The sequence below is a fragment of the Sciurus vulgaris genome, assembly GCF_902686455.1.
Source record: "Sciurus vulgaris genome assembly, chromosome: 3".
NCBI classification, from domain to species: Eukaryota; Metazoa; Chordata; class Mammalia; order Rodentia; family Sciuridae; genus Sciurus; species Sciurus vulgaris.
Window position 1 is genome coordinate 15,734,102 of NC_136463.1, and position 27,389 is coordinate 15,761,490.

Genomic DNA, 27,389 nt, shown 5'->3' on the forward strand with positions numbered 1-27,389 from the left:
AAACAAAAGAAAACACCTTACCTGCTACTGAGTTTGGCCGTGGCATAAGATACAAAGGAATAGACTGTACTGACTGAGATAAAACTGTTTCCAAATTTCTCTCTGGGATCTTATTCAGACTATAGGTAGAAGCAGTCATGTTTTCATCTACTCGATATAGACAGGAGTCCATGCTGGATTTTTGAGTCTGCCAAGGTTTTAGGTTTCCTCCAGATCCTAATTCTTTACTGCTTTCTCCAACATATTTTGTGCGTTCCATGTTTTCAGAATAGCTTGTCAATGTAGCTGGAAAGAGAGTAAAATTAATTAAAAAAGAAAAGAAAGTAGAGATTCATCTGTTTGTAACTATTGCAATTTATGAATAGATAATTAGAACATTAATAACATTACTTTTAAGTTACTGATGATCATTTCACCTCTATCATGAAGTTTAAATAATCAAAACCACATATATAGTCAACATATAGTCATACATAGTCAACAACTCTATTTAAATGAACTAAGCAAATTCATACAACAGTGCTAAAGGACCTAGAACTAAGACCTATCAGTGCTAAAATTTTTAGGATTTCATCAAAAGGGAATTTATGTATAAATTTCACAGATTGCTGGAGAGTTACAGAGGCCCTTAAACGATTTCTATATTCTTGTTATCCCATTCATCCCCCCACTTAAGTTTATTTCCTGGTCCTTTAAATGTAACAAAGAATTAGAATAAAAAAAACCGTACCTAAGTAGAAACTATTAAAGCAGAAAAAAATCTTCCCAAATAAGGAAGCAATACAAGTCCTTCTTGTATAGCTCCTCTCTGTATTGAAATTCTTAATACATCATTTCTGAATAGCTGTTAAAGAATAAAAAACTGGAAGGTCTTCTAGAACTTTATCTAATCTTACCAATACTTGTACAGGAATAGTAACATTTTCATCAGCTTTGTAAATAAAAGGATTAAAAACATTAAAATCCACATTATAAAAAAATAGGAATAATTATAAAAGAATAAAAGATGGCATCCCAGGAGTTTTTATAGTTAGTTCATTTTCTTCTTTTACATTTCAAATGTACCTATTGCCAAAGGAAAGATCTACACTCATGAGGTAATATCCATAATCCTTTTTAGTGAGGTTTTTCTCTTTGTAAATTTTAAATGGAGTTCTGGGTTTTGCAGTCACAAGAGAAGAAAAAGAACTGCAAAGGAAAATCTAAATTTCTTTTTTATTTTTGGGTCTGCTTTATTTTTTCTTTTTTTCTAAATTTCTTTTTTAAAAGTAAGTCTAATTTTGTCGTCACAAAACATAAAAGGCGGGCTGGGGTTGTGGCTCAGCGGTAGAGTGTTTGCTTAGCACATGTGAGGCAATGGGTTCAATCCCCAGCACCACATAAAACTAAAGAAAAAAAGATTTGCACCAATCGACAGTTAAAAGAGCAATTGCGGGAAGCAAAAGATCATTTCAATACAATAAAGAGTTAGAGATACTGAAAAAAAAAACAAACAAACAAACAGAAATCCTTGAAATGAAGGAAACAATAAACCAAATTAAAAACTCCATAGAAAGCATCACCAATAGGATAGAACACCTGAAAGACAGAACCTCAAAAAACTCTACACCAAGAATACAAATAATCCAATCAACAAATGGGCTAAGGAAATGAACAGACACTTCACAGAAGAAGATGTACAAGCAATCAACAGATGTATGAAAAAATGTTCAACTTTTCTAGTAATAAGAGAAATGCAAATCAAAACTACCCTAAGATTTCATCGCACCCCAATTAGAATGGTGATTATCAAGAATATAAGCAACAATAGGTGTTGGCGAGGATGTGGGGAAAAAGGTACACTCATACATTGCTGGTGAGGTTGCAAATTAGTGCAGCCACTCTGGAAAGCAGTGTGGAGATTCCTCAGAAAGCTTGGAATGGAACCACCATTTGACCCAGCTATCCCACCTCTCAGCCTATACCCAAAGGACTTCAAATCAGCATACTAGAGTGATGCAGCTACATCAGTATTCATAGCTGCTCAATTCACAATAGCCAGATTGTGGAATCAACCTAGATGGCCTTCAATTGATGAATGGATAAAGAAACTGTAATATATATATATATATATATATATATATATATATATATATATAATGGAATATTACTCAGCCATGAAGAAGAATAAAATTATGGCATTTGCAGGCAAATGGATGAAATTGGAGAATATCATGCTAAGTGACATAGGCCAATCTCAAAAAAACTAAGGAAGAATGATCTCACTGATAAGCGGATGATGACACATAATGGGGGTGGGAGGGGTTAAGAATGGAGGAAGGAGGGACTGTGCAGAGGGAAAAGAGGGGTGGGAGGGGTGGGGGTAGGGAAAAAATAACAGACTCAAACAACATTGCCCTATGTAAATGTATGATTACACAAATGATATGCCTTTACTCCATGTACAAATAGAGAAACAACATGTATCCCATTTTATTTACAATAAAAATAAATTTAAAAAAATAAATAAAAATAAAAAGGGGAAATTAAAGTTAAAAAAAAAAAGAATTATGGGATATCATGAAAAGACCAAATTTAAGAATTACTGGGATTGAGGAAGGCTTAGAGAAACAAACCAAAGGAATGAACAATCTATTCAACGAAATAATATCAGAAAATTTCCCAAATCTGAAGAATGAAATGGAAGATCAAGTACAAGAGGCTTATAGGACTCCAAATATACAAAATTACAACAGACCCACACCAAGGAACATTATAATGAAAATACCTAACATACAAAATAAAGACAGAATTTTAAAGGCTGTGAGAAAAGAATCAAATTACATTCAGGGGCAAACCAATACAGATATCAGCAGATTTTTCAATCCAGACCCTAAAAGCTAGAAGGGCCTGGAACAACATTTTTCAAGTCCTGAAACAAAATGGATGCCAACTAAGAATCTTATACCCAGCAAAATTTACCTTCAGATTTGACGACGAAAATAAAATCCTTCCATGATAAACAAAAGCTAAAAGAATTTACACAAAGAAAGCCAGCACTACAGAACATTCTCAGCAAAATATTCCATGAGGAAGAGATGAAAAACAATGATGTAAATCAAGAGAGGGAGGAACTAGCCTAAAGGAATAGCCAAATAAAGGAGAAACCAAGTTGTGTCAAAAAAGAAAAATAAGCCAAAAGACCGGGAATACAAATCATATCTCAATAATAACTCTGAATGTTAATGGCCTGAACTCATCAATCAAAAGACATAGACTGGCAGACTGGATTAAAAAGAAAGATCCAACAATATGCTGCCTGCAAGAGACTCATCTCATAGAAAGAGATACCCACTGACTAAAGGTGAAAGGATGGGAAAAAATATACCACACACATGGACTCAGCAAAAAAGCTATCCTCATATCAGATAATGTGGACTTCAAGCCAAAGTTAGTCAGAAGGGATAAAGAAGGACATTACATACTGCTTAAGGGAAGCATAAATCAGCAAGACATAACAATCATAAATATCTATGCCCCAAACAGTGGCTCATCCATGTACGTCAAACAAATCCTTCTCAATTCCAGGAATCAAACAGACCACAACACAATAATACTAGGTGACAAACCTCTCTCCTCACTGGACAGATCTTCCAATCAAAAATTGAGCAAAGAAACCATAGATCTTAGTAACACAATCAATAATTTGGACTTAATGGACATTTATAGAATATACCATCCAACAAAGAGCGAATACACTTTCTTCTCAGCAGCACATGGATCCTTCTCTAAAATAGACCATATAACATGCCACAAAGTTACTGTTAGCAAATACAAGAAGACAGAGATACTATCTTGTATTCTATCAGATCATAATGGATTGAAATTAGAAACAAATGACAGAATAAAAAACAGAAACTACTCCAATACCTGGAAATTAAATAATACGCTATTGAATGATGAATGGATAACAGAAGACATCAGGGGGAAATAAAAAAATTCTTAGAGGTAAACGAGAACAAAGATAAATCATAACAAAATCTCTGGGACACTATGAAAGCAGTACTTAGAGGAAAATTTATTTCATGGAGTGCATTCAATAAAAGAAGAAAAAAAATCAACAAATAAACAACCTAACACTACAGCTCAAAGCCCTAGAAAAAGAACAGAGCAACACCAAAAGTAGTAGAAGACAGAAAATAGTTAAAATCAGAGCTGAAATCAATGAAATTGAAACAAAAGAAACAATTGAAAAAATTGACAAAATAAAAAGTTGGTTCTTTGAAAAAATAAACAAAATTGATAAACCCTTAGCCACACTAACAAAGAAAAGGAGAGAGAAAATTCAAATTACTAAAATTTGGAATGAACAAGGAAATATCACGACAGACACAAGTGAAATACAGAACATAATTAGAAGTTATTTTGAAAATCTATACTCCAACAAAATAGAAAACCTCGAAGACATCAAAAGGCTTCTAGAGACATATGAATTACCTAAACTGAACGAGGAGGACATACACAACTTAAATAAATCAATTTCAAGTGATGAAATAGAAGAAATCATCAAATCCTACCAACAAAGAAAAGTCTGGGACCAGATGGGTTCTCAGCTGAGTTCTACAAAACCTTTAAAGAACAGCTCATTCCAATACTCCTTAAAAGTATTCCATGAAATAGAAGAGGAGGGAACCCTTCCAAACTCATTCTATGAAGCCAATATCACCCTGATACCTAAGCCAGACAGAGACACATCGAGGAAAGAAAATTTCAGACCAATATCCTTAATGAACATTGACACAAAAGTTCTCAACAAAATTTTAGCAAATTGCATACAAAAATATATTAAAAAGATAGTGCACCATAATCAAGTGGGTTTTATCCCAGGGATGCAAGGTTGGGTCAACATCTGGAAATCAAATAAGTGTAATTCACCATATCAATAGATTTAAAGTCAAGAATCACATGATTATTTTGATAGATGAAGAGAAAGCATTTGATAAATACAGCACCCCTTCATGCTCAAAACACTAGAAAAAATAGGGATAGTGGGAACATTCCTTAACATTGTAAAGGCCATCGACGCTAAGCCCATGGCCAATATCATTCTAAATGGTGAAAAACTGAAAGCATTCCCCCTAAAAACTTGAACAAGGCAGGGATGCCCTCTTTCACTACTTCTATTCAACATTGTCCTTGAAACTCTAGCCAGAGCAATTAGACAGACCAAAAAAATTAAAGGGATACGAATAGGAAAAGAAAAACTCAAACTATCTCTATTTGCTCATGACATGATTATATATTTAGAGGAAATGGGAAATTCCACCAGAAAACTTTTAGAACTCATAAGTGAATTCAGTAAAGTAGCAGGATATAAATTCAATGCTCATAAACCTAATGCATTTTAATACGTAAGTGATGAATCCTCAGAAAGAGAAGTTAGGAAAAATACCCCATTCTCAATAGCCTTGAAAAAAATAAAATACTTGGGAATGAATCTCACAAAAGAGGGGAAAGACCTCTACAATGAGAACTGCAGAACATTAAAGAAAGAAATTAAAGAAAACCTTAGAAGATGGAAAGATCTCCCATGTTCTTGGATAGGCAGAATTAATATTGTCAAAATGGCCATACTACCAAAAGTGCTATACAGATTCAATGCAATTCCAATTAAAATTCCAATGATGTACCTCACAGAAATAGAGCAAGCAATCATGAAATTCATCTGGAAGAATAAGAAACCCAGAATCGCTAAAGCAATCCTTAGCAGGAAGAATGCAGCGGGGGTATCACAATACCAGAACTTCAACTATACTACAAAGCAATAGTAACAAAAACGGCATGGTATTGGTACCAAAATAGACAGGTTGAGCAATGGTACAGAATAGAGGACACAGACACAAACCCAAATAAATACAATTTTCTCATACTAGACAAAGGTTCCAAAAATATGCAATGGAGAAAAGATAGCCTCTTCAACAAATGGTGCTGGGAAAAATGGAAATCCATATGCAACAAAATGAAACTAAACCCCTATCTCTCACCCTGCACAAAACTCAACTCACAATGGATCAAGGACCTCAGAATCAGACCAGAGACCTTGCATCCTATAGAAGAAAAAGTAGGTCCAAATCTTCACCTTGTTGGCTTAGGATCAGACTTCCTTAACAGGACTCCCATAGCACAAGAAATAAAAGCAAGAATCAACAACTGGGATAGATTCAAACTCAATAGCTTTCTCTCAGCAAAGGAAACTATCAGCAATGCGAAGAGAGAGCCTACAGAGTGGGAGAATATCTGTGCCACTCATACTTCAGATAGAGCACTAATTTCCAGAATATATAAAGAACTCAAAAAACTCTACACCAAGAATACAAATAACCCAATCAACAAATGGGCTAAAGAAATGAACAAACACTTCACAGAAGAAGATGTACAAGCAATCAACAGATATATGAAAAAATGTTCAACATCTCTAGTAATAAGAGAAATGCAAATCAAAACTACCGTAAGATTCCATCTCACCCTAATTAGAATGGCAATTATCAAGAATACAAGCAACAATAGGTGTTGGCGAGGATGTGGGGAAAATGGTATACTCTTACATTGTTGGTGGGGTTGCAAATTAGTGTAGCCACTCTGGAAAGCAGTGTGGAGATTCCTTAGCAAACTTGGAATGGAACCACCATTTGACTCAGCTATCCCACTCCTTGGCCTATACCCAAAGAACTTAAAATCAGCATACTAGAGTGATGCAGCTACATCAATGTTCATAGCTGCTCAATTCACAATAGCCAGATTGTGGAACCAATCTAGATATCCTTTAATTGATGAATGGATAAAGAAACTGTGGTGTATATATATATATACAATGGAATATTACTCAGCCATAAAGAACGATAAAATTATGGCATTTGCAGGCAAATGGATGAAATTGGTGAATATCATGCTAAGTGAGATAAGCCAATCTCAAACACCCAAAGGACAAATGATTTCACTGATAAGCAGATGATGATACATAATGGGGGGTGGGAGGGAGGCAAGAATGGAGGAAGAAGGGACCATATAGAGGGAAAAGAGGGGTGGGAGGGTTGTGGGGAGGGAAATAACAATGAATCAAACACCATTACCCTATGTAAATGTATGATTACACAAATGGTATGCCTCTACTTCATGTACAGAGAAACAAGGTATACCCCATTTGTTTAAATAAAAAAAGAAAAAAGAAAAAAGATAAAAATAAATAAAAAATAAAAATTTCCCATCTTTCTCTAGGTAGGAACATAAATTTACTTTATTCAGATCATCCATTGCTGCATGATATAGTATTTTTTTTCACATTCCTGTTTAATAAAACAGGCAGAGCACTATGCACACAGTGAAGGGTCCAGGAGTCAACAGGTCTGTTGGGCAGCACAGGTTTCTGTGTGCTCGAGCCCTCTGGTGTGGGGGAGTTGAAAAGCTTTATCAAGTTTATTTTCTTGTGATATATTATAAAAAAAAAAAACATAAAAGGTTATGGAAGAAGAGACCTAAGTGAACTTAAAGATGAAATGAGACAATAGGTCATATGATTCCTTAAAAAGTAAATTAGAAATATCGCAGAATACCTTTGGAAATCTAAGGATTTTAGAAGCTGAGTTCCCATATTTATTACCCTCTGTCTCTCGCTTAGTGATTAGTTGTATAAGCCTTAAAAATAGACAACATGTGCTCACTGTGGGGAGACAGTTAATAAAATTAAAGTGGAGAAAACTATTTTCCTATATTTTGGCTTGACTTAAGAGTACAAGCAACTAAGGATAAAGCAGGTGGTGGCAAATTCAAGAATGGAAGGAAATCAGTTTCTGAAACCCAGAAAGTAAAATTCTTTCAAAAGGAAGAACAGAGAGAACAAATAAGAAAAATCAGGAACTGAAAAATTCTCAGGGGCCTAACACCCAAGTTTTTGGATAACTAGGAAAGACATGACACCCAGAAAAAACTCAGATGTGAATTAAACCAAATTCCTTTTTCTCCTACTACACCATAACCATTAATAATATTAGTAATGATAATGAATTCATTTTTATTCAGTACTTTATTTTTTGTGGTACTTATGGATGCTTGGCAAGATTAGGCATCTTGCTCACTGTTACATAGCTAGTAAGTAGCCAGGTAACAATTTATTTGTGGTCTTGATCATTTACTATCTTACATTGTTATTTAGCTCTTTTGCAGATATACCATGTCCCCATTCACTAGATGGTACAATTTTTGGAGAGTAGAAACTATACTTTCAGGTTTTTTTTCTTCACATTTAAATAATGAAAAAAAAAAAAAACCCTTTAAGCACCAGCTCTATAATACGTACACAATAAAAAGAAGGATAAAACAAGTGAAAGTGTGCAAACTAAAGCTCTATTGCCATGTACAAAAATCACAGAGAAATAGTAAGAAGTGGACACTTGGACAATCTGGCAGTTTTGGAGGTTACTTCAAACATTAATAAAATATACAAGCAAAAAAATAAATGGACTCATTCTTCTGTGCATTTCTTCTAGCACTTACACTGAAAAAAATATATATATATTTGCATTACCAGGGCAATTATTTAAGCAAGGAAACTGAACACTTTAATAAAAGGAAAATGACAAAGAAAAGGGAAAGTAGGAAGGAAGAATATATAATGAGAGGACATATTTAGGGACATAAATTTATGATCTGAAGGATGGATTCAGTACTGGCAAAATGTTTACACATCTTCCAGGAGTACAGTATGACACTCAGTAATTTAAAATGTGATAAAGTCTTTTTATTTGTGTTAGGGAAACATTATTTTCAACAATGCTCAAGGACTTTAACAGATATCCTTGTAGCCAAGCAAGGTGGTGTACACCTATTAAGACAGCTACTTGGGAGGCTGAGGCAGGAGGATCACAAGTTCAAGACCAGCTTCAGTAACTTAGTAAGACTGTGTAAAGTAAGAAATAAACAGGGCTGGGGATGTAGCTTTGTGGTAAAGCACCTCTGGGTTCAATCTCCAGGATGGCAAAAATAAAAGTCCTTGTAATAATACTTAACCAACTCCGAGTCATGCCAAATGACAATTTCACATTCACCTATATTTGGTCAGCAGTTTTGACAATCTGGATGACTTTATAAAATAAGTAAGAGGAAAAACATACACAAGGGCATAGAAGCAAGACACAGCAAAATTCTTTAAAAGAAATAAGTTCAATAAAGTTGGAACTTACAGTAGAATTTAGGGGTGGGGCCAGTAGTATGCTGATAAAAGTTTAATAACTGGTTTTCTGAAATCCAAAATTAGTAACAAAAACTCTTAACTCTTATTTGTAGTGTTTGCAGATCTCCATGGTGTAAATGCCTGTTTGGTGGCTGATTTCAAATTATCTATGATTCAACACTGGCTCATTAAATTACAGGAACTTTCATAACTGGACATCTCTACTAGCTGGCCATGGCATACTAGTGGGAAGTGCAATGGAGAGGAAACAGACCAGATCAGACTAAACTTGTAAACCGTATTAAAGGGCCTGGATTTTATCCTGTTTATCCTAAGGACAACTGAGGAACATGACTAAAGGGTTTTGAGGGACAGGATTAAATTTTCATTTTTAAAAAGATTAATTTGGTTCCAGTGAGTAGAAGAAATTAGAGAACAGTGTTTTCAAAATTTTATGTCACAGATCACCTATGGCAAACTTGGTGATATCTAAGAAGACTTTTTCTAGAATAAAATGATGAAATGCATAAAATAAAATACAAAAGACTACAGGGGAAACCAATTATGTTGAAATACAGTAATCAAAATAAAAAGTAAACTTGTGCTATAGCAATTTTTGAGTTTCATTATTAACTTTAAGCTCTAAGACCTAAAAAGTCTAATTAGTACTATAATTGGCGAGAAATAAAAATGTTTTGTGATACCCACAACAATTAGCATGAAAATATTTGAAATTTTTATTGGTGACAAAGTCACAGGTTCTGTTAGTACTTCTTTGGTTTGCTACCTCTAATTCAAAATAGAGTGTTGCCATTTCAGTTAGAAGCTAAAAAAATAAAGATATATATTTTAAATAAACTATATATTTATAATTATATATATTCATGTTATATTTTAATTATATATATTTAATATTATAATACATTACATATATTATATATTGTGTAGAATACATTATTTATGTATTTATATATTTATTTATTTATTTATTTATTTTTACTACTCAAATTCAAGGACTTCCCGTATCAGAGTATTATCTGGTTAAAGCACAGAGACAAGTTAGGTTTTATGGCAATCCAAATAAGAAACATGAGTCTCTACCAGGAAAGGGCAAAGGAATGAATGGCTTTGGGAGACATTTAATATGCAGCATCAAACAGACTTGATGATTTGATTAGATGTGAAGGATGAGGTAGAAAATACAGTCAATAATTCTGTTTTTTGGTTGGAGCAAATGGCTGGATGGTAGTATCAAACACTTAAGGAATACAGAATAGAATTAGGATATAGGAAAGATAATTTTTAGTTCAGGAAGTACACAGAATTTAAAATATCTATGGGAATTGAAAGAAACACGTGCAGTGGGAAGTTAGATTATTAAATTTGATCTCAGGAGAACAGAACTAGTGAGATTATGAAGTTGTTAGCATAGCCTTAGGAGCTGACCACAGTATCTTAACAAGTTTGATGATGGGCATGGTGGCACATACCTGTAATTCCAGCAACTCAGGAGGCTGAGGCGGGAGGATTAAAGTTGGAGGCCAGCCTCAGCAACTTAGTGGGACTATGTCTCAAAAAAAAAATTGTAGAGTGAGAAGAGAGGACATCCTACAAATGAAACCCAACAAAAATGAGAGGCAATGTCTCATGTGTCAAGAAAGATCAAATATATTCAGTATTAAAAATTGTTGTAGTCTTTATTGTCATGGAGACAATCTGGTCAAAAATACCCTGAATAGAGTAGTAGAGGCAAAAATGGGGATGCCAGTGCTTGCAAAATAAGGGGGGGATGAATCTGAAAAAGGTGTGGACAATCTTTCAATAAGATTGTGAAGGGGAAGAAGGAGGATGACAGAAAGGTGGAAGAGAACTTGACCATGTTTAAGTCTCCATTAAGTGGAACAGAACACACAGAAATAAAGAATACAGGAGGCTTTTTTAAAATTTAGTGCTATGTTTTTGAGATTCATCAAAGTTGTATTAGTTCATTCCTGTTTATGTCTGAGTAATATACTAGTATGTGTATGTGTAAATATCACAATTTGTTTATTCATTCATCCATGGATGGACATTTGAGTTGTTTCCACTTTTTGGCTACTGTGAATGCTGCTACTGTGAGTACTCATGTACAAATATTTAAGTGCTGTTTTAATTTGGGGGGGGGTCATTCACCTGCTATGCTATATGGTATGTATGTGGTTTTAACTAGATTTATTAAGGTATAATTAACATAGAGCAAAATTTACCAAGTGAAAAATAAAGCTTTGACAAATGTACCCAATTAGTTATCACCAACTTTTTCCATCATCCCCAAAAGTGCCTCTTAGTCATCACTCCTCACTTGCAAGGCCAGACATTAACAGCTACTCATTAGCTATCATATAGTTTTGCCTTTTTGAGAATCTCATGCAAAGGGAATCATACAGTATGTAGTCTAGCTTCAAGCTTCTTCTAGCTAATGTTTCTAGCTTCTTTCACTTAGCAAAACCCTTTTGACATTATCCATGATGTTGTATATATTAGTAGTTTTTTTTTATTTGTAGTCTTTTTAGATACACATGACAGTAGAGTGTATTTTGGTATATTATACATACATGAGGTATAACTTATTCTAATTATTAAATGCAAGGATTCATTCTTGCATTTACATATGATGTGGAGTTACACTGGTTGTGTACTCATATACGTACACAGCAAAGTCATGTCCGATTCATTCCACTGTCTTTCCCATTGTCCCTCCCTTCCCTTCATTCCCCTTTGTCTAATCCAATGAACTTCTATACTTCCTTCCCTACACCCCTTATTGTATGTTAGTATCCACATATCACAGAACACTCAGCCTTTGTTTTTTGGGGATTGTCTTATTTCACTTAGCATGATAGTCTCCAGTTCCATCCATTTTTAAAAAATGGATATATCACAATCTGCTTATTCATTTGCTAAATGATGGCCATTTGGGTTCTTTCAAGTTTTCAGATGCTATCATCCGAACATTTGTATCCCCCTAAAATTCATATATTGTAATCCTAACTCTCAAGGTGATGTCACTAAGTGGGGCTTTGGGAGATAAGTTGGTTGTGAATGGGATTCGTGCCTTTATACAAGCACTCCAAAAAAGCTTCCTGGCCCTTTCTGTCATGTGAGGGTACAGCAGGAAGCACTAGCATGACAGAGGAAGTTAGTCTTCACCAGACATGGAATCTGCCTTGATCTAGGACTTAATAGCCTAGAAAACTGTGAGAAATTTTTGTTTAGAAGTTACCCAGTTTACAGCATTTTGTTACAGAACAAATGGCCTAAGACATCAGCTATTATGAACAAAACTGCTCTGAATATAAAAAGTATTGGTCTTTGTATGAACATACAATTTAATTTCTCTTTTGTAGATACCTAGGGGTAGGTTTTTTTTTTTTTTTTTTAACTTCAATAAGCTGCCAAATAGCTTTTCAAAGTGGCTATTACCATTTTACAATACATATCAGCAGTGCAAGAAAATTCCAGTTGCTCCCACTTCTTTGCCAACCCTTGGTATTATGATTTAAACATTTTATTAGGTATGCAGTGATACCCAATTGTGGCTTTAATTTGCCTGTTCCTAATGGATATTGAACATGTGCCTCTTCATAAGTTTATATGCTATTCAATTACCTTGGTGAAGTATCTGTTCAAATCTTCTTAGTTTATTAAAATCAAGATATATGTCCTTATAGTAGGTTGGAAGGGTTCTCCAGGTATTCTGGGTCAAACTCCTTTATGAGGTACATATTTTGAAAATATTTTCTCTCCATTTGTGATTTCATTTTTTAATGAGTACTATTTTTCATTTTCTTTTCTGCTTTTGTGTGTGTGGATGATGGGATTGAACCCAAGGCCTCAAACACGCTAGGCAACCGCTTTATCACTGAGTTATATCCTCAGCACTACTTTCAGGTGTTTTTATTTGTATTTATTTATTTTTTGGGTGGTACTGGGATTGAACTCAGGTGCACTCAATCACTGAGCAACATTGCCAGCCCTATTTTGTATTTTATTTAGACAGTGTCTCACTGAGTTGCTTAATGCCTCACTTTTGCTAAGGCTGGCTTTGAATTTGTGATCCTCCTGCCTCAGCCTCCAGAGCTGCTGGGATTATAGGCATGCACTACCGTGCCTCCAATTACTTCTGGTTTTGATAGTCCACTTAATCATTTCTTGAACCATTTAGGGTTCATGATTTTTGTGTTCCATTTAAAAAATCTTTGCCAAACTGAAGGTCATTTAGGTTTATGTCAAACACATAGTTTATGAAGTTTGATAGTTTTTGCTTTTAAATTTATGTTTATGAACTATGTGAAATTAGTTTTTGTATATGGGATAAGGCAAAGGTAAGGCTTTTCTATTGCATGAGGACATAAAAATGCTCTGCAATATTTGTTAGCAAGAATATACTTTTATCTTCAAAATTTCTTGATGACTTTGTCGAAAATGGGTTCACTATAGGGGGGTGGGTCTATTTTTGGACTATATTCTATTCCTTTCTCTGTCTTTATACTACTAATAACCAATAACCAATAACTGAAGTACTACAGTTTTATATTCAGCCTTCAAATCAGGTGGTATATATCCTTCAACTTTGTTCTTTTTCAAAATTCATTTCAGCTATTCTAATTCCATATAAAGGACAATATTAGGCTGTCAATTACTACTAAAAAGCACACTGGGGCGATCCAAGATGGCGGACTAGAGGGTGACTGAATCTTCAGTCACTCCAGAACCCAGGATTCAAGAAGGGGAGGCATTGAGAGACTCGGACTAAAATAGAGCCATGGGGTGAGTCTCCCCCACCCGGTGAAGCTCAGCCTGGGCGGAAGGCCCGGATTCGGGTGGCTTATTAGAGTAGGGCAGGGCAGATAGAGTCTCCCCCAGGCAGCCCTGAGCACTCCGGCAGTGGGCTCCTCCCACATGGCAAGCGTCTCCAGCTTCTCGGAGCAGGACCCCCAGTGAGAGCCTTTCTGCACAGAACCAGCTCCAAGTCCCTGAGCCAGCGCAGCAAGCTCTGGCCCGCAGGTTGCTTCAGGGACCAGGACAGGGCAGCCAGGGACTTCCCCAAGCAGCCCGGTTCCCTCTGGCGGGAAGCACCTTTTTAGGCTAGCTTCTCGGAGCAGACCGCCCAGTGAGAGCCTTTCCACACAGAGCCAGCTCCAAGCCCTGGAACCAGTAGCAGGCTAGGGGCAACTTTCATTGGAAGCACTGCATTATCAAGTTACTCCAAGACTTCAGGCTACTGAAGGCTGGGAGGTGATACACTGGAAAACTACAGAGACAATATAAGCCAATAGAAGATATCTGTAATATCACAGAGTTCCACTGACATCTGACCAATATGAGAAAACAAGGGAAGAAAATGTCCCAAACAAACCTAGACACTATATCAATTACACCCAATGACAGCACAGCAGAAGAAATGTCAGAAAGGGAGTTCAGAATGTACATAATTAAAACAATCAGGGAAGAAAACAAGGAGATGACAAAGCAAATGCAGGCATTGAAGGAGGAGATGAAAGAGCAAATGCAGACATTAAATGATTGCACCAATCAACAGTTAAAAGAGCAAATACGGAAAGCAAGAGATCATTTCAATAGTTAGATATACTGAAAAAAAACCAAACAGAAATCCTTGAAATGAAGGAAACAATAAACCAAGTTAAAAACTCCATAGAAAGCATAACCAATAGGATAGAACACCTGGAAGACAGAACCTCAGATACTGAAGACAAAATATTTAATCTTGAAAACAAAGTTGACCAAACAGAGAAGATGGTAAGAAATCATGAACAGAATCTACAAGAATTATGGAATATCATGAAAAGGCCAAATTTAAGAATTATTGGGATTGAGGAAGGCACAGAGAAAAAAACAAAAGGAATGAACAATTCATTCAATGAAAGAATATCAGAAAATATCCCAAATCTGAAGAATGAAATGGAAAATCAAGTTCAAGAGGCTTATAGGACTCCAAATATACAAAATTACAACAGACCCACACCAAGGCACATTATAATGAAAATACCTAACATACAAAATAAAGACAGAATTTTAAGAAAAGAATCAAAACATTCAGGAGGAAACCAGTAAGAATATCAGCAGGTTTTTCAATCCAGATCCTAAAAACTAGAAGGGCCTGGAACAACATTTACCAAGCCCTGAAAGAAAATGGATGCCAACCAAGAATCTTATACAGAGCAAAACTTACTTTCAGATTTGACGATGAAATAAGATCCTTCCATGATAAACAAAAGCTAAAGGAATTTACAAAAAGAAAGCCGGCATTGCAGAACATTCTCAGCAAAATATTCCATGAGGAAGAGATGAAAAACAACGATGCAAATCAGCAAAGGGAGGAACTAGCCTAAAGGAAGAGCCAAATAAAGGGGAAACCAAATCATGTCAAAAAACAAAAATGAGTCAAATGACTGGGAATACAAATCATATCACAATAATAACCCTGAATGTTAATGGCCTGAATTCATCAATCAAAAGACATAGACTGGCAGACTGGATTAAAAAGAAAAATCCAACAATTTGCTGCCTGCAAGAGACTCATCTCATAGAAAGAGACACCCACTGACTAAAGCGAAAGGATGGGAAAAAACATACCATGCACACGGACACAGCAAAAACGCTGGAGAATCCATCCTCATTTCAGATAATGTGGACTTCAAGCCAAAACTAGTCAGAAGGGATAAAGAAGGACATTACATACTGCTTAAGGGAACCATAAAACAGAAAGATATAACAATCATAAACATCTATACCCCAAACAGTGGTTCATCCATGTACATCAAACAAATCCTTCTCAACTCCAGAAATCAAATAGACCACAACACAATAATACTAGGTGATTTTAACACACCTCTCTCACTGCTGGATAGATCTTCCAAAAAACTTGAAAAAAGAAACCATAGATCTTAATAACACAATCAACAATTTAGACTTAACCAACTTATATAGAATATACCATCCAACAAAGAACGAATACACCTTCTTCTCAGCAGCACATGGATCCTCCTCTAAAATAGACCATGTTGTATGCCACAAAGCTACTGTTAGCAAATACAAGAAGATAGAGATACTACCTTGTACTCTATCAGACCATAATGGATTGAAATTAGAAATAAATGACAGAATAAAAAACAGAAACTTCTCCAATACCTGGAGATTAAATAATACACTATTACATGATGAATGGATAACAGAACATCAGGAGGGAAACAGAATAATTTGTAGAAGTAAACGAGAACAAAGACACATCATATCAAAATCTCTGGGACACTATGAAAGCAGTACTTAGAGGAAGATTTATTTCATGGGGCGCATTCAACAAAAGAAGTAGAACTCAACAAACGACTTAACACTACAGCTCAAAGCCCTAGAAAAAGAAGAGCAGACCAACACCAAAAGTAGAAGACAGGAAATAGTTAAAATCAGAGCCGAAATCAACGAAATTGAAACAAAAGAAACAATCGGAAAAATTAACAAAATAAATAGTTGGTTCTTTGAAAAAATAAACAAAATTGATAAAGCCTTAGCCACACTAACAAAGAGAAAGAGGGAGAAAACTCAAATTACTAAAATTTGGAATGAACAAAGAAATATCACGACAGACACAAGTGAAATACAAAACATAATTAGAAGTTATTTTGAAAATCTATACTCCAACAAAACAGAACCTCGAAGACATCAACAAGTTTCTAGAGACATATGAATTATCTAAACTGAACGAGGAGGACATACACAACTTAAATAAATCAATTTCAAGTAATGAAATAGGTCATCAAAAGCCTACCAACAAAGAAAAGTCCGGGACCAGATGGGTTCTCAGCTGAGTTCTACAAAACCTTTAAAGAAAAGCTCATTCCAATACTTCTCAAAGTATTCCATAAAATAGAAGAGGAGGGAACCCTCCCAAACTCATTCTATGAAGCCAATATCACCCTGATACCTAAACCAGACAGAGACACATCGAGGAAAGAAAATTTCAGACCAATATCCTTAATGAACATCGATGCAAAAGTTCTCAACAAAATTTTAGCAAATCGCATACAAAAATATATTAAAAAGATAGTGCACCACAATCAAGTGGGTTTTATCCCAGGGATGCAAGGTTGGTTCAACATCCGGAAATCAATAAATGTAATTCACCATATCAAGAGACTTAAAGTTAAGAATCACATGATTATTTCAATAGATGCAGAAAAAGCATTTGATTAAATACAGCATCCCTTCATGCTCAAAACACTAGAGAAAATTGGGGTAGTGGGAACATTCCTTAACATTGTAAAGGCCATCTACGCTAAACCCATGGCCAATATCATTCTAAATGGTGAAAAACTGAAAGCATTCCCCCTAAAAACTGGAACAAGGCAGGGATGCCCTCTTTCACCACTTAGAACATCGTTCTTGAGATTCTAGCCAGAGCAATTAGACAGACCAAAAAAATTAAAGGGATACGAATTTGAAAAGAACTCAAACTATCCCTGTTCGCTGATGACATGATTATATATTTAGAGGAACCTGGAAATTCCACCAGAAAACTCTTAGAACTCATAAGTGAATTCAGTAAAGTAGCAGGTTACAAGATCAATGCTCATAAATCCAACGCATTTTTATACATAAGTGATTAATCTTCAGAAAGAGAAATTAGGAAAACTACCCCATTCACAATAGGATCGAAAAAAAAAATAGAATACTTGGGAATCAATCTCACAAAAGAGGTGAAAGACCTCTACAATGAGAACTACAGAACACTAAAGAAAGAAATTAAAGAACACCTTAGAAGATGGAAAGATCTCCCATGTTCTTGGATAGGAAGAATTAATATTGTCAAAATGGCCATACTACCAAAAGTGCTATACAGATTCAATGCAATTCCAATTAAAATTCCAATGACGTACCTTACAGAAATAGAGCAAGCAATTATGAAATTCATCTGGAAGAATAAGAAACCCAGAATAGCTAAAGCAATTCTCAGTAGAAAGAGTGAAGCAGGGGGTATCGCAATACCAGATCTTCAACTCTACTACAAAGCAATAGTAACAAAAACAGCATGGTACTGGTACCAAAATAGACAGGTAGATCAATGGTACAGAATAGAGGACATGGACACAAACCCAAATAAATACAATTTTCTCATACTAGACAAAGGTGCCAAAAATATGCAATGGAGAAAAGATAGCCTCTTCAACAAATGGTGCTGGGAAAACTGGAAAATCATATGCAACAGAATGAAATTAAATCCCTATCTCTCACTCTGCACAAAACTCATCTCACAATGGATCAAGGACCTCGGAATCAGACCAGAGACCCTGCATCTTATAGAAGAAAAAGTAAGTCCAAATCTTCACCTTGTTGGCTTAGGATCAGACTTCCTTAACAGGACTCCCATAGCACAAGAAATAAAAGCAAGAATTAACAACTGGGATAGATTCAAACTAAGAAGCTTTCTCTCAGTAAAGGAAACTATCAGTAATGTGAAGAGAGAGCCTACAGAGTGGGAGAATATCTGTGCCACTCATACTTCAGATAGAGCGTTAATTTCCAGAATCTATAAAGAACTCAAAAAACTCTACACCAAGAATACAAATACTCCAATCAACAAATGGGCTAAGGAAATGAACAGACACTTCACAGAAGAAGGTGTACAAGCAATCAACAGATATATGAAAAAATGTTCAACATCTCTAGTAATAAGAGAAATGCAATCAAACTACCCTAAGATTTCATCTCACCCCGATTAGAATGGCGATTATCAAGAACACAAGCAACAATAGGTGTTGGCGAGCATGTGGGGAAAAAGGTACACTCATACATTGCTGGTGGGACTGCAAATTAGTGCAGCCACTCTGGAAAGCAGTATGGAGATTCCTCAGAAAGCTTGGAATGGAACCACCATTTGACCCAGCTATCCTACTCCTTGGCCTATACCCAAAGGACTTAAAATCAGCATACTACAGAGATACAGCCACATCAATGTTCTTTGCTGCTCAATTCACTATAGCCAGATTGTGTAACCAACCTAGATGCCCTTCAGGTGACGAATGGATAAAGAAACTGTGGCGTATATATACAATGGAATATTACTCAGCCATAAAGAATGATAAAATTATGGCATTTGCAGGCAAATGGATGAAATTGGAGAATATCATGCTAAGTGAGAGAAGTCAATCTCAAAAAACTAAAGGACGAATGATCTCGCTGGTAAGCGGATGAGGACATATAGGGGGGGTAGGAGGGGTTAGCATTAGGGTTAGGGTTAGTTTTAGGGATAGGGATAAGGAGGGTGGTAAGAATGGAGGAAGGAGGGACTGTATAGAGGGAAAAGAGGGGTGGGAGGGGTGGGGGGAAGGGAAAAAATAACAGAATGAATCAAACAACATTATCCCAGGTAAATTTATTATTACAGAAATGGTATGCATTGACTCCATGTACAAATAGAGAAACAACATGTATCCCACTTGTTTAAATAATTAAAAAAAAAAAAGCACACTGGGATTGCTGCTGATATACAAGTGAGGAAGTTTCAAACAATTTCTTGGGGGATCAGATACTAAGTATCTGGGGCTTCATGGGTTGAGAGGTAACATCCAGACTATTACACAGGTGCTATTTACACAATAATTCAAATCACAACCATTTAAAAATATAAAAACCATTCTTAGCTTGTAGGAGACAAAGAAACTGGTGGCTGAATAGTCTTGGTTTTCGTGCTATAGTTTATACCACTTTCTGGAATAGGTAAATTTGGAAAGAACTGACAACGTAGCAATATGGAGCAATATGGTTCTTGAACATGGCATACTCTTCCATTTATTAAATTTTCTCACTGTCTTATGTGGGTTTCATTCTACTTGAATTTCTAGTTTTGTTGCTAGTACCTAGAACTACAATTGAACTTTTTGCATATGGATCCCGAGACTATCTGAACCTCATCGATTAGTGTTCTTTGAAATGGAAGTTTCATCACTTTGGTATGATTGATTAAATGACTCATCACTGGTGATTAACTCAACCTCTAGCCTCTCCTTCCTGGCAGCCTGAGGATGAGGCTGAAAGTTTAACCCTGTAATCATTTCTTGGTTTTTCTCATGACCAGTCCCCATCCTGAAGCTATTTAGGGATCCATTAATATGTTCCTATCAGTTTGGAATTTTCAAGGGTTTTAGAAAATGTGTGTCAGGAAACAGGGACAAAGATCAAATATGTATTTGTTATCATACTTTCCTATAGATGACAATTACATTAAGTTGGGTGAAAGAGTAAGTAGAAAATCAATTAGCATATAGAGGATCTCCATAGGATTAACAGCATATCTTGTATATACTAATTGGTTTTCTCTATCTACAATCAACTATAGAGAGATAAAAGCTGGAATTTCTATGTCTGCAGATTTCCTTCATTTTGAAGCTCTGTTATTAGGTACATATACATTTAGGTTTGTTATCTCTTCTATATGAATCAACTCATTTATCATTATGAAATGACCTTTCCATTATAGGACATATTTGTTCTGAAAATAGGTAGAGGGGAAAGATGATGAGCATGTATTATGGGTTTCAGGACTAGAGGGAGTTCAACGTTGGTTACTAATCCTTTCTAAGTACAGAATCAAGAGCACCAAAGCAGCATATTACCATGTAAGAAAAGACATCAAAAGATGGCACTATGGGGGCTGGGGATATAGCTCAGTTGGTAGAGTGCTTGCCTTGTAAGCATAAGGACCTGGGTTTGATCCCCAGCACCAAAAAAAAAAAAAAAAAAAAAAAGCTTGAGTATGCAAAAGATGGCACTATTAGATCTATGCGGGCAAAAGGGTTGGACTATACTAGGCTTGGTACTTGTTATTGTCTGAATGTTGGTGTCCCTCAAAAATTCATCTGTTGAAACAATCCCCATTGTAACAGTATTATGAGATAGGGTCTTAGGGAGGTGATAAGGTCATGAGAACTCTACTCTCATGAATGGAATTAGTCTGGAATGTTCCCCAAAGTTTCACATGTAAAGGCATGATCTTCTGCTTGGTTCTGTTGGAAGACAGTAGACCCTTAGGAGGTGGGGCCTAGTGGGAGGTCTTAGGTCATTGTGGGATGTTGGTCTCTTTATTTCCTGGGTTTTATAAGGTGAGCAGCATACTTTGTGACTGGTTTCTGCCATGATTACTGCCTTGCCCTAGACCCAAAAGCAAAGTGACCAACTGACTATGAACTTAAACCTCCAAAACTGTGATCCAAGATAAACCTTTCCTCTTTTTAAGCTTATTATTTCAGATATTTTGTTATAGTAATAGAATACTGATTAACATAGTGCCCTTATAAAAGAGATTCAAGGGAGCTTGCTCAACTCTACCACCATGTGAGAACATAGATGAGATGCCACCCAATGAGAAATGAGTCCTAATCTGCTAATGCCTTGATCTTGAAAGTACCTGTTTCTATAAATATTTGTGCACAATGAACTTGTTACTTGTAAACTAACTACCCAATAAGGTATTTTGTGGTAGCAGCCTGAGCAGATTTAAGATGGTGTCCTAAATATACATACTTGCTTGCTATCTAGCCAAAGTGACCTTGACAATGGCTTGAACTATGCCCCATGGTTCTCATTTGGGTGCACATTATTAAAACTCCTGCTCCAATCTGATGAGTTGGCTATAGTGGCTACTCCTAGTCCTTTGTGTTAATAATGGACAAAAGTCAACAAATGCTGCTTACTTCATGTCTGTGCTATATAGTCTCTTTCTTCTTTTCCTGAATTTCCCTGTTGACACTGAGATGTGAGATGGAATAGGCCTACTGGTTTGTGTAAGAGGAAAAGTAGGGGAGATAATGCCTGCTGTGACTATCTTTGAACAATGTGAGAAGGAAGCCAGCAGGTAAACCCCCTTCTTATTCCCCTGTTCCACAGTTCAGGACATAAGGTCTCTTTGTAGACCTATAGAAGGACCAAAAAATAACCTCTGACAGCTGTGTAATGTAGTCCCTTATATTTGTTCTGTCTCACTATTCCTTTCTTTCACTCTTACTTTCCTGAAATGTACTCCTTTAAAGAAGTGTTAGCACATAAATTTTTGTCTCAGGCTTCATTTTCTAAGGAATATGTGCTAAGGAAGGCCTGTTGGGTGAAACAGTTGGGAACCATGGGCTAGAAGTCTTAAAGCTAATTCAAACATTCAAGCTATATTATTATTTCAGAATATGGCTAAAACTATTCACTGTAATTAAAAATTTGTTTCATATATTTGGTTCCTAACTTTTTTTTGCCACCAAACACAAAGTTGTACCTTTCCCAATGAGATTTTTATGGATTCCATAGCATATTTTATAATGATGGCATAGAGGTATATATTTTGTTATGCATGTAAGTGCTTGTGTTTTTCTTTTAAACAGGTATGTGCTTATCCTAATTTCTGGAGTTTTTCTCATTAAAATATATTTAAATACTGTTATTTCAGTGAAATCTGACTGAAATATACTTTTGTGTGGTATAAAGGTGGTGATTCATGTGGCTTTGTAATTCTTTGCTAGAAGCTTAGAGTTCTCACAGCTACTAGGGTCAACATACTGAAAACCAGAGAATGGAAACTCCTTCCCAGAGGACTTGTCTCAATGTGAAATGTGTTATTCAACTCCTTTTGTGAGGCTTTTTGTTGTGTTCAAGCATAAGTTTTTATCATTACATTTCAAGCTGGAGTGGGTTAAGATTTACTTGTCCCTGTGTGGTCTTCCCCTCGTATGTATCACAGAAACATGCCCCCTTTCTCCAGATAAATCATGAGCACATCTAGTGGCTCCAAATACTGGAACATTACACTTTTAAAGGTCTGAGAAGGTAATAATGAGGTTCACTATTTTCACTATTTCAAATAGTTATTTAATTATTAATTATGCATTTACTGGTGACTAAAACATTGGCTTTGTAGATTTAACTGGAATTATACATATCAAGGGTGACAACACCAGTTATCTCACATTGAACAGAGGTTTTGACAGAGATATATACTTGATAGATTAAATATGAGAAACAATGAAAAATGAATTAGAGTTATTCTCACAAATATTTTGGAAACTGAAATATACTAATAAAAATTATGACAGTAGTCCTGATTGGTGGTGGAAAATTTTAAGAAACTTTAATGTGAGGTGTAACGACACTTATGGGTCCTATTTTACTATTTAACTGCAAACTGTTATAATTAAGAAAGACTTTTAGCCACAGTATGAGGTCCTGCTTCTATCTCTAGCTCTTCCACCTCCTCTCAGCAAACAAAGAGAACATCCAGTTTTCCTAATGTGACGAGTACAATGATGACTTTTGCATTCCCATTTTATTTTCTGCATAAACAAAACAAATATGTCTTATGCAGTTCACTTGTATTTAAAAAATTAAGCCACAGGGTATTCCTAGAACTTTTACAAGATAAATGTATCTCAAACAGTCTTGGGCACTGATTATGTACTCAACATTTATTGAAAGAATGACTGTATCACATTTATTGGTCTAGAATCACTGAGTTACAGAAAAAGTGAAAATAAACAATTCACCCAAAATACCAGAAGGAAAGTTCTTTGGGTAATAATTCCCATTTAGAAATTTTGTGTATTTTTGTTTCATTGATGTTGTTCACAGATTTGGGTGATGTAGTTAATTCCACTCACCTACCTGTTCAATAAATTTTTATTGCCTATCTGATATGTGTCAGTGATCAAGACAGGTCCTAAGCCCTTAAATCCAAGAATGAAGGCAATTCTGTAGCGAAAGAGATATGTGTAGAAAAAGTGAAGAATAATATGAAATGCTATTTTTTCAAAAAAACATGCTAATATCTGCATATTATCCATTTTATAGATATATTAATTCAACCATCCCTTATTGTGAGATGTAACGTAATTAGATCTAATGTAACAGTGACTGAAGCATCAGAGAATGCAATCATAGTTTGATGCATGTGACTAAAAGCAGCAAAAACTCAAAGCCTGTGTAGTCTACATGCCCGATAATAATTTTATCTATATAAATTAAACATTGATATATGCAAAATTTCTACACATAAGTCAGGATGATACCTCTCAGTGAAAAATACACACACAGTTTTCTACTATATATGTTTTAATCATCTTTTTTTTTTTTTTTGCCACTATGACCAAAAAAACCTGACAAAAATAATTAGAAGAGGAAAAGTATATTTGAGGCTCATAATTTCAGAGGTCTCAGTTCGCAGATAGTCAAGTCCATTGCTCTGGGTCCAAGGTAGGGTAGAACATCATGGCAGAAGAGTGTGGAAGAGGAAAGCAGCTCAGGACACGGTCACCAGGAAGGAGCGGGGCGGGGAGAGAAAGAGCTCTGCTCAGCAGGGACAAAATATATATATCTCAAAACAATGTCCCTAGGGACCTATATCTTCCAGCCATACCCTACCTGCCTACAGTTACCACCAGTTAATCCATTCCAAAGTGGATTAGTGCACTGATTATAAAGTAAGGCTCCCATAACCCACTCATTTCATCTTCGAATTTTTTTGTATTGTCTCACACATGAGTATGACACCTCATACCTAAACTTAATATTCTGATCCTGTCCCCCAAAAGCTCATGCCCATTTCAAAATGCAAAGTACACTAGTCCATTTCTAAGAGTCCCCACAGTTTTAACAGTTCCAGTACTGCCCAAAAGTTCAAGTTTTCAAGTTTTTCAAATTTTTCTGCTTTGTTTTCTGTTACTGGTTATCACAGTAAACTTGGCTGAAAGCTGCTGGTAGTATCAATGCTACTGCCTAAATGCTGTGCTGCCTATTATATCTCCTCTATCAGATTAATTAGTCCATCACCTTTAAATTTACCTTCACATAAAGTCTCAGGACATGGGAAAAACGTAGACAACTTCTTTCCAGAACGCAACATGAATGGCCTCTAGTCCAATTACCAATAGAATCCTTCTCTGAAACCTCACAAGCCCAGTGTTTATTGTTCACAATCCTATTGGTATTTGGACTCTGAATTCCCACCAGCATCACCTATTAAGCTCTCCTTTTTCAGTATGCATCCCTAAACTTTTAAAAATTCCTATTCCTTCCCAACCAGCTCCAAAGGTTTCTGAACCACATGGTCAGGTTAGTCATAGCAAGATCCCACTCCTAGTACCAATTTCTGTTTTAGTTAGCTTTTTCATTGCTATGACCAAAAGACCTGATAATAGCAATTAGAGGAGGAAAAGTTCACGTTGGGCTCATGGTTTCAGAGGGTCAGCCCTTGGTTAGTTGCATTCATAGCTCCGGGCTGGAGGTGAGGCAGAACATCATGGTAGAAGAGGATGGTGGAGGAAAGCAGCTCAGAACATGGCCACCAGGCGGCAGAGGGAGAAAGAAAGCAAGTGAGTGAGGAAATATATCCCAAAGTCATGCCTCCAGTGACCTACCATCTCCAGCCACACCCTCCCCTCCTACAGTTACCACCCAGTTAATCCGCTCAAGAGGATTCATGCACCAATTAGAGTAAGGCTCTTTCACCTCTAAACGTTCTTGTATTGTCTTATACAATATTGTGGGACGCCTTTCATCTAAACCATAACACTAATCTATCTTTATCTCTATTATTATTTTCTCAGGCCTGATTGTTCCCAGGTAGAACAAAGAACAGCAGGGAAATAGTCTAAAGTAATTAAAGAGATTTTTCTGCGATTGCCTCCATGTTTCCTTGATGGTGATTTAAAAAAAAAAATTGACATTTCAGTATGAAGAACTACTAACATGAAGTATCTGTTTATATTAGTATACAGGCAAGGAGGGGATAGTGTGAAGAAGGAGGAATTAGAGTCTTATAAACAGACTTACTGAGAATAAAATTCTATCTATATTTTTAAAGTTTTATTATTGTATAAATTATATACTGTAACATACACCTATTGTAATGTTTAGTAAATTTATAGACTGGCACAATCTTCACTATAAATTCAGCTTTAGAACATTTTCACAATCCCAAAAAGTTCCTTTGGGTAGTTAATCTCTGTTCTCACTCCAGTTCTAGACACCTACTAATTTTCTTTTTGTCTATAATTGCTTTTCCTGGTATTTTTGTTATGGGCCAGGCTATATGGGCAATGACTAAACAGACTTCATTTTACCCTGAGACTCCAGGCCATATAGGAAATGCTTCTTCCATAGGCACATCCTGCCTCTGTACCTATCAACAGTTGCTTAGCACGGCAAGTTCAGCAACACAAAATGGCAATTCTTATATAATGTAAAATTGTTCTCTTTTTAGTTCCTATTTTTCTTGGACAAGGAACCCTGTCAAAGAACGACTGTCTAACTTATACCTGATTCTTTAACTTGTACCCAACTGAGGTTGTTTAGACCCACTTCCCCTTCTGCTTATGATTTTAGATCTAATGATGTTAGTTTGTAGTTTTGAATCATAGCAACAGCCACTTATGATTAATGTACCAACATGCTTTACTTATGGTATAAAAACCCCTACAACTCTATGCTTGGGGCTGTCCTTCCAATAGGCGTTTTGGGGCATTATGTGAGATAGTCAGCCAGTCGGTTAATAAAGAAGCTCAAATTTGGACTTCTCAGTGGTGATTGGTCTGTTCTTAAGTTGTGCCCCAAAACATTTTGTATAAACAGAACTGAACAGTATGAAGAATTTTTTGTTAATCTTCTTTCATTTAGCACATTTTGGAGGTCAGTTTTGCTGCATCGTTAATAATTTGTTTATTTTTCTTACTGAATAATATTTTATGGTATGGATATACCACAGTTTGTGTAACTTTATCAGCTGATGAATAGTTTGTGTAACATTATCAGCTGATGAATAGTTGAATGATTTATTTTCAGGTTTTAGCATTGTGAATAATGCTGCTTCCTGTTAAAATATTTGCAGTTTTCCTGGGTTAATTCTTTCTTTTTATGGTACTGAGTGTTGAACCCTGGGGTGCTTAACCACTGAGCCACATGCCCAGTCCTTTTTTTAATATGTTATTTAGAGACAGGGTCTTACTGAATTGCTAAGTGCTTTGCTAAGTTGCTGAGGCTGGTTTATGAACTCGCAATCCTCCTGCCTCAGCCTCCCAAGCCACTGGGATTATAGCCATGTGCCACGGTGCCTGGCTCATGAGTTGAATCTTTTTTTTTTTTTTTGCGGTGCTGGGGA

General features: G+C 35.8%; 1 protein-coding gene across 12 annotated transcripts in view; it reads right to left on the bottom strand.

The window, feature by feature from the left end:
* Positions 1-27,389, bottom strand: part of TANC2 (tetratricopeptide repeat, ankyrin repeat and coiled-coil containing 2) — a 554,326-nt gene that overhangs the window by 213,822 nt on the left and 313,115 nt on the right. For all 12 annotated transcript variants that reach the window (XM_079134934.1, XM_079134933.1, XM_079134942.1 and 9 more), the window contains one exon: positions 22-285. In XM_079134934.1, the coding sequence (XP_078991060.1) occupies positions 22-285 (264 nt within the window). The remainder of the gene's footprint in view (positions 1-21; positions 286-27,389) is intronic.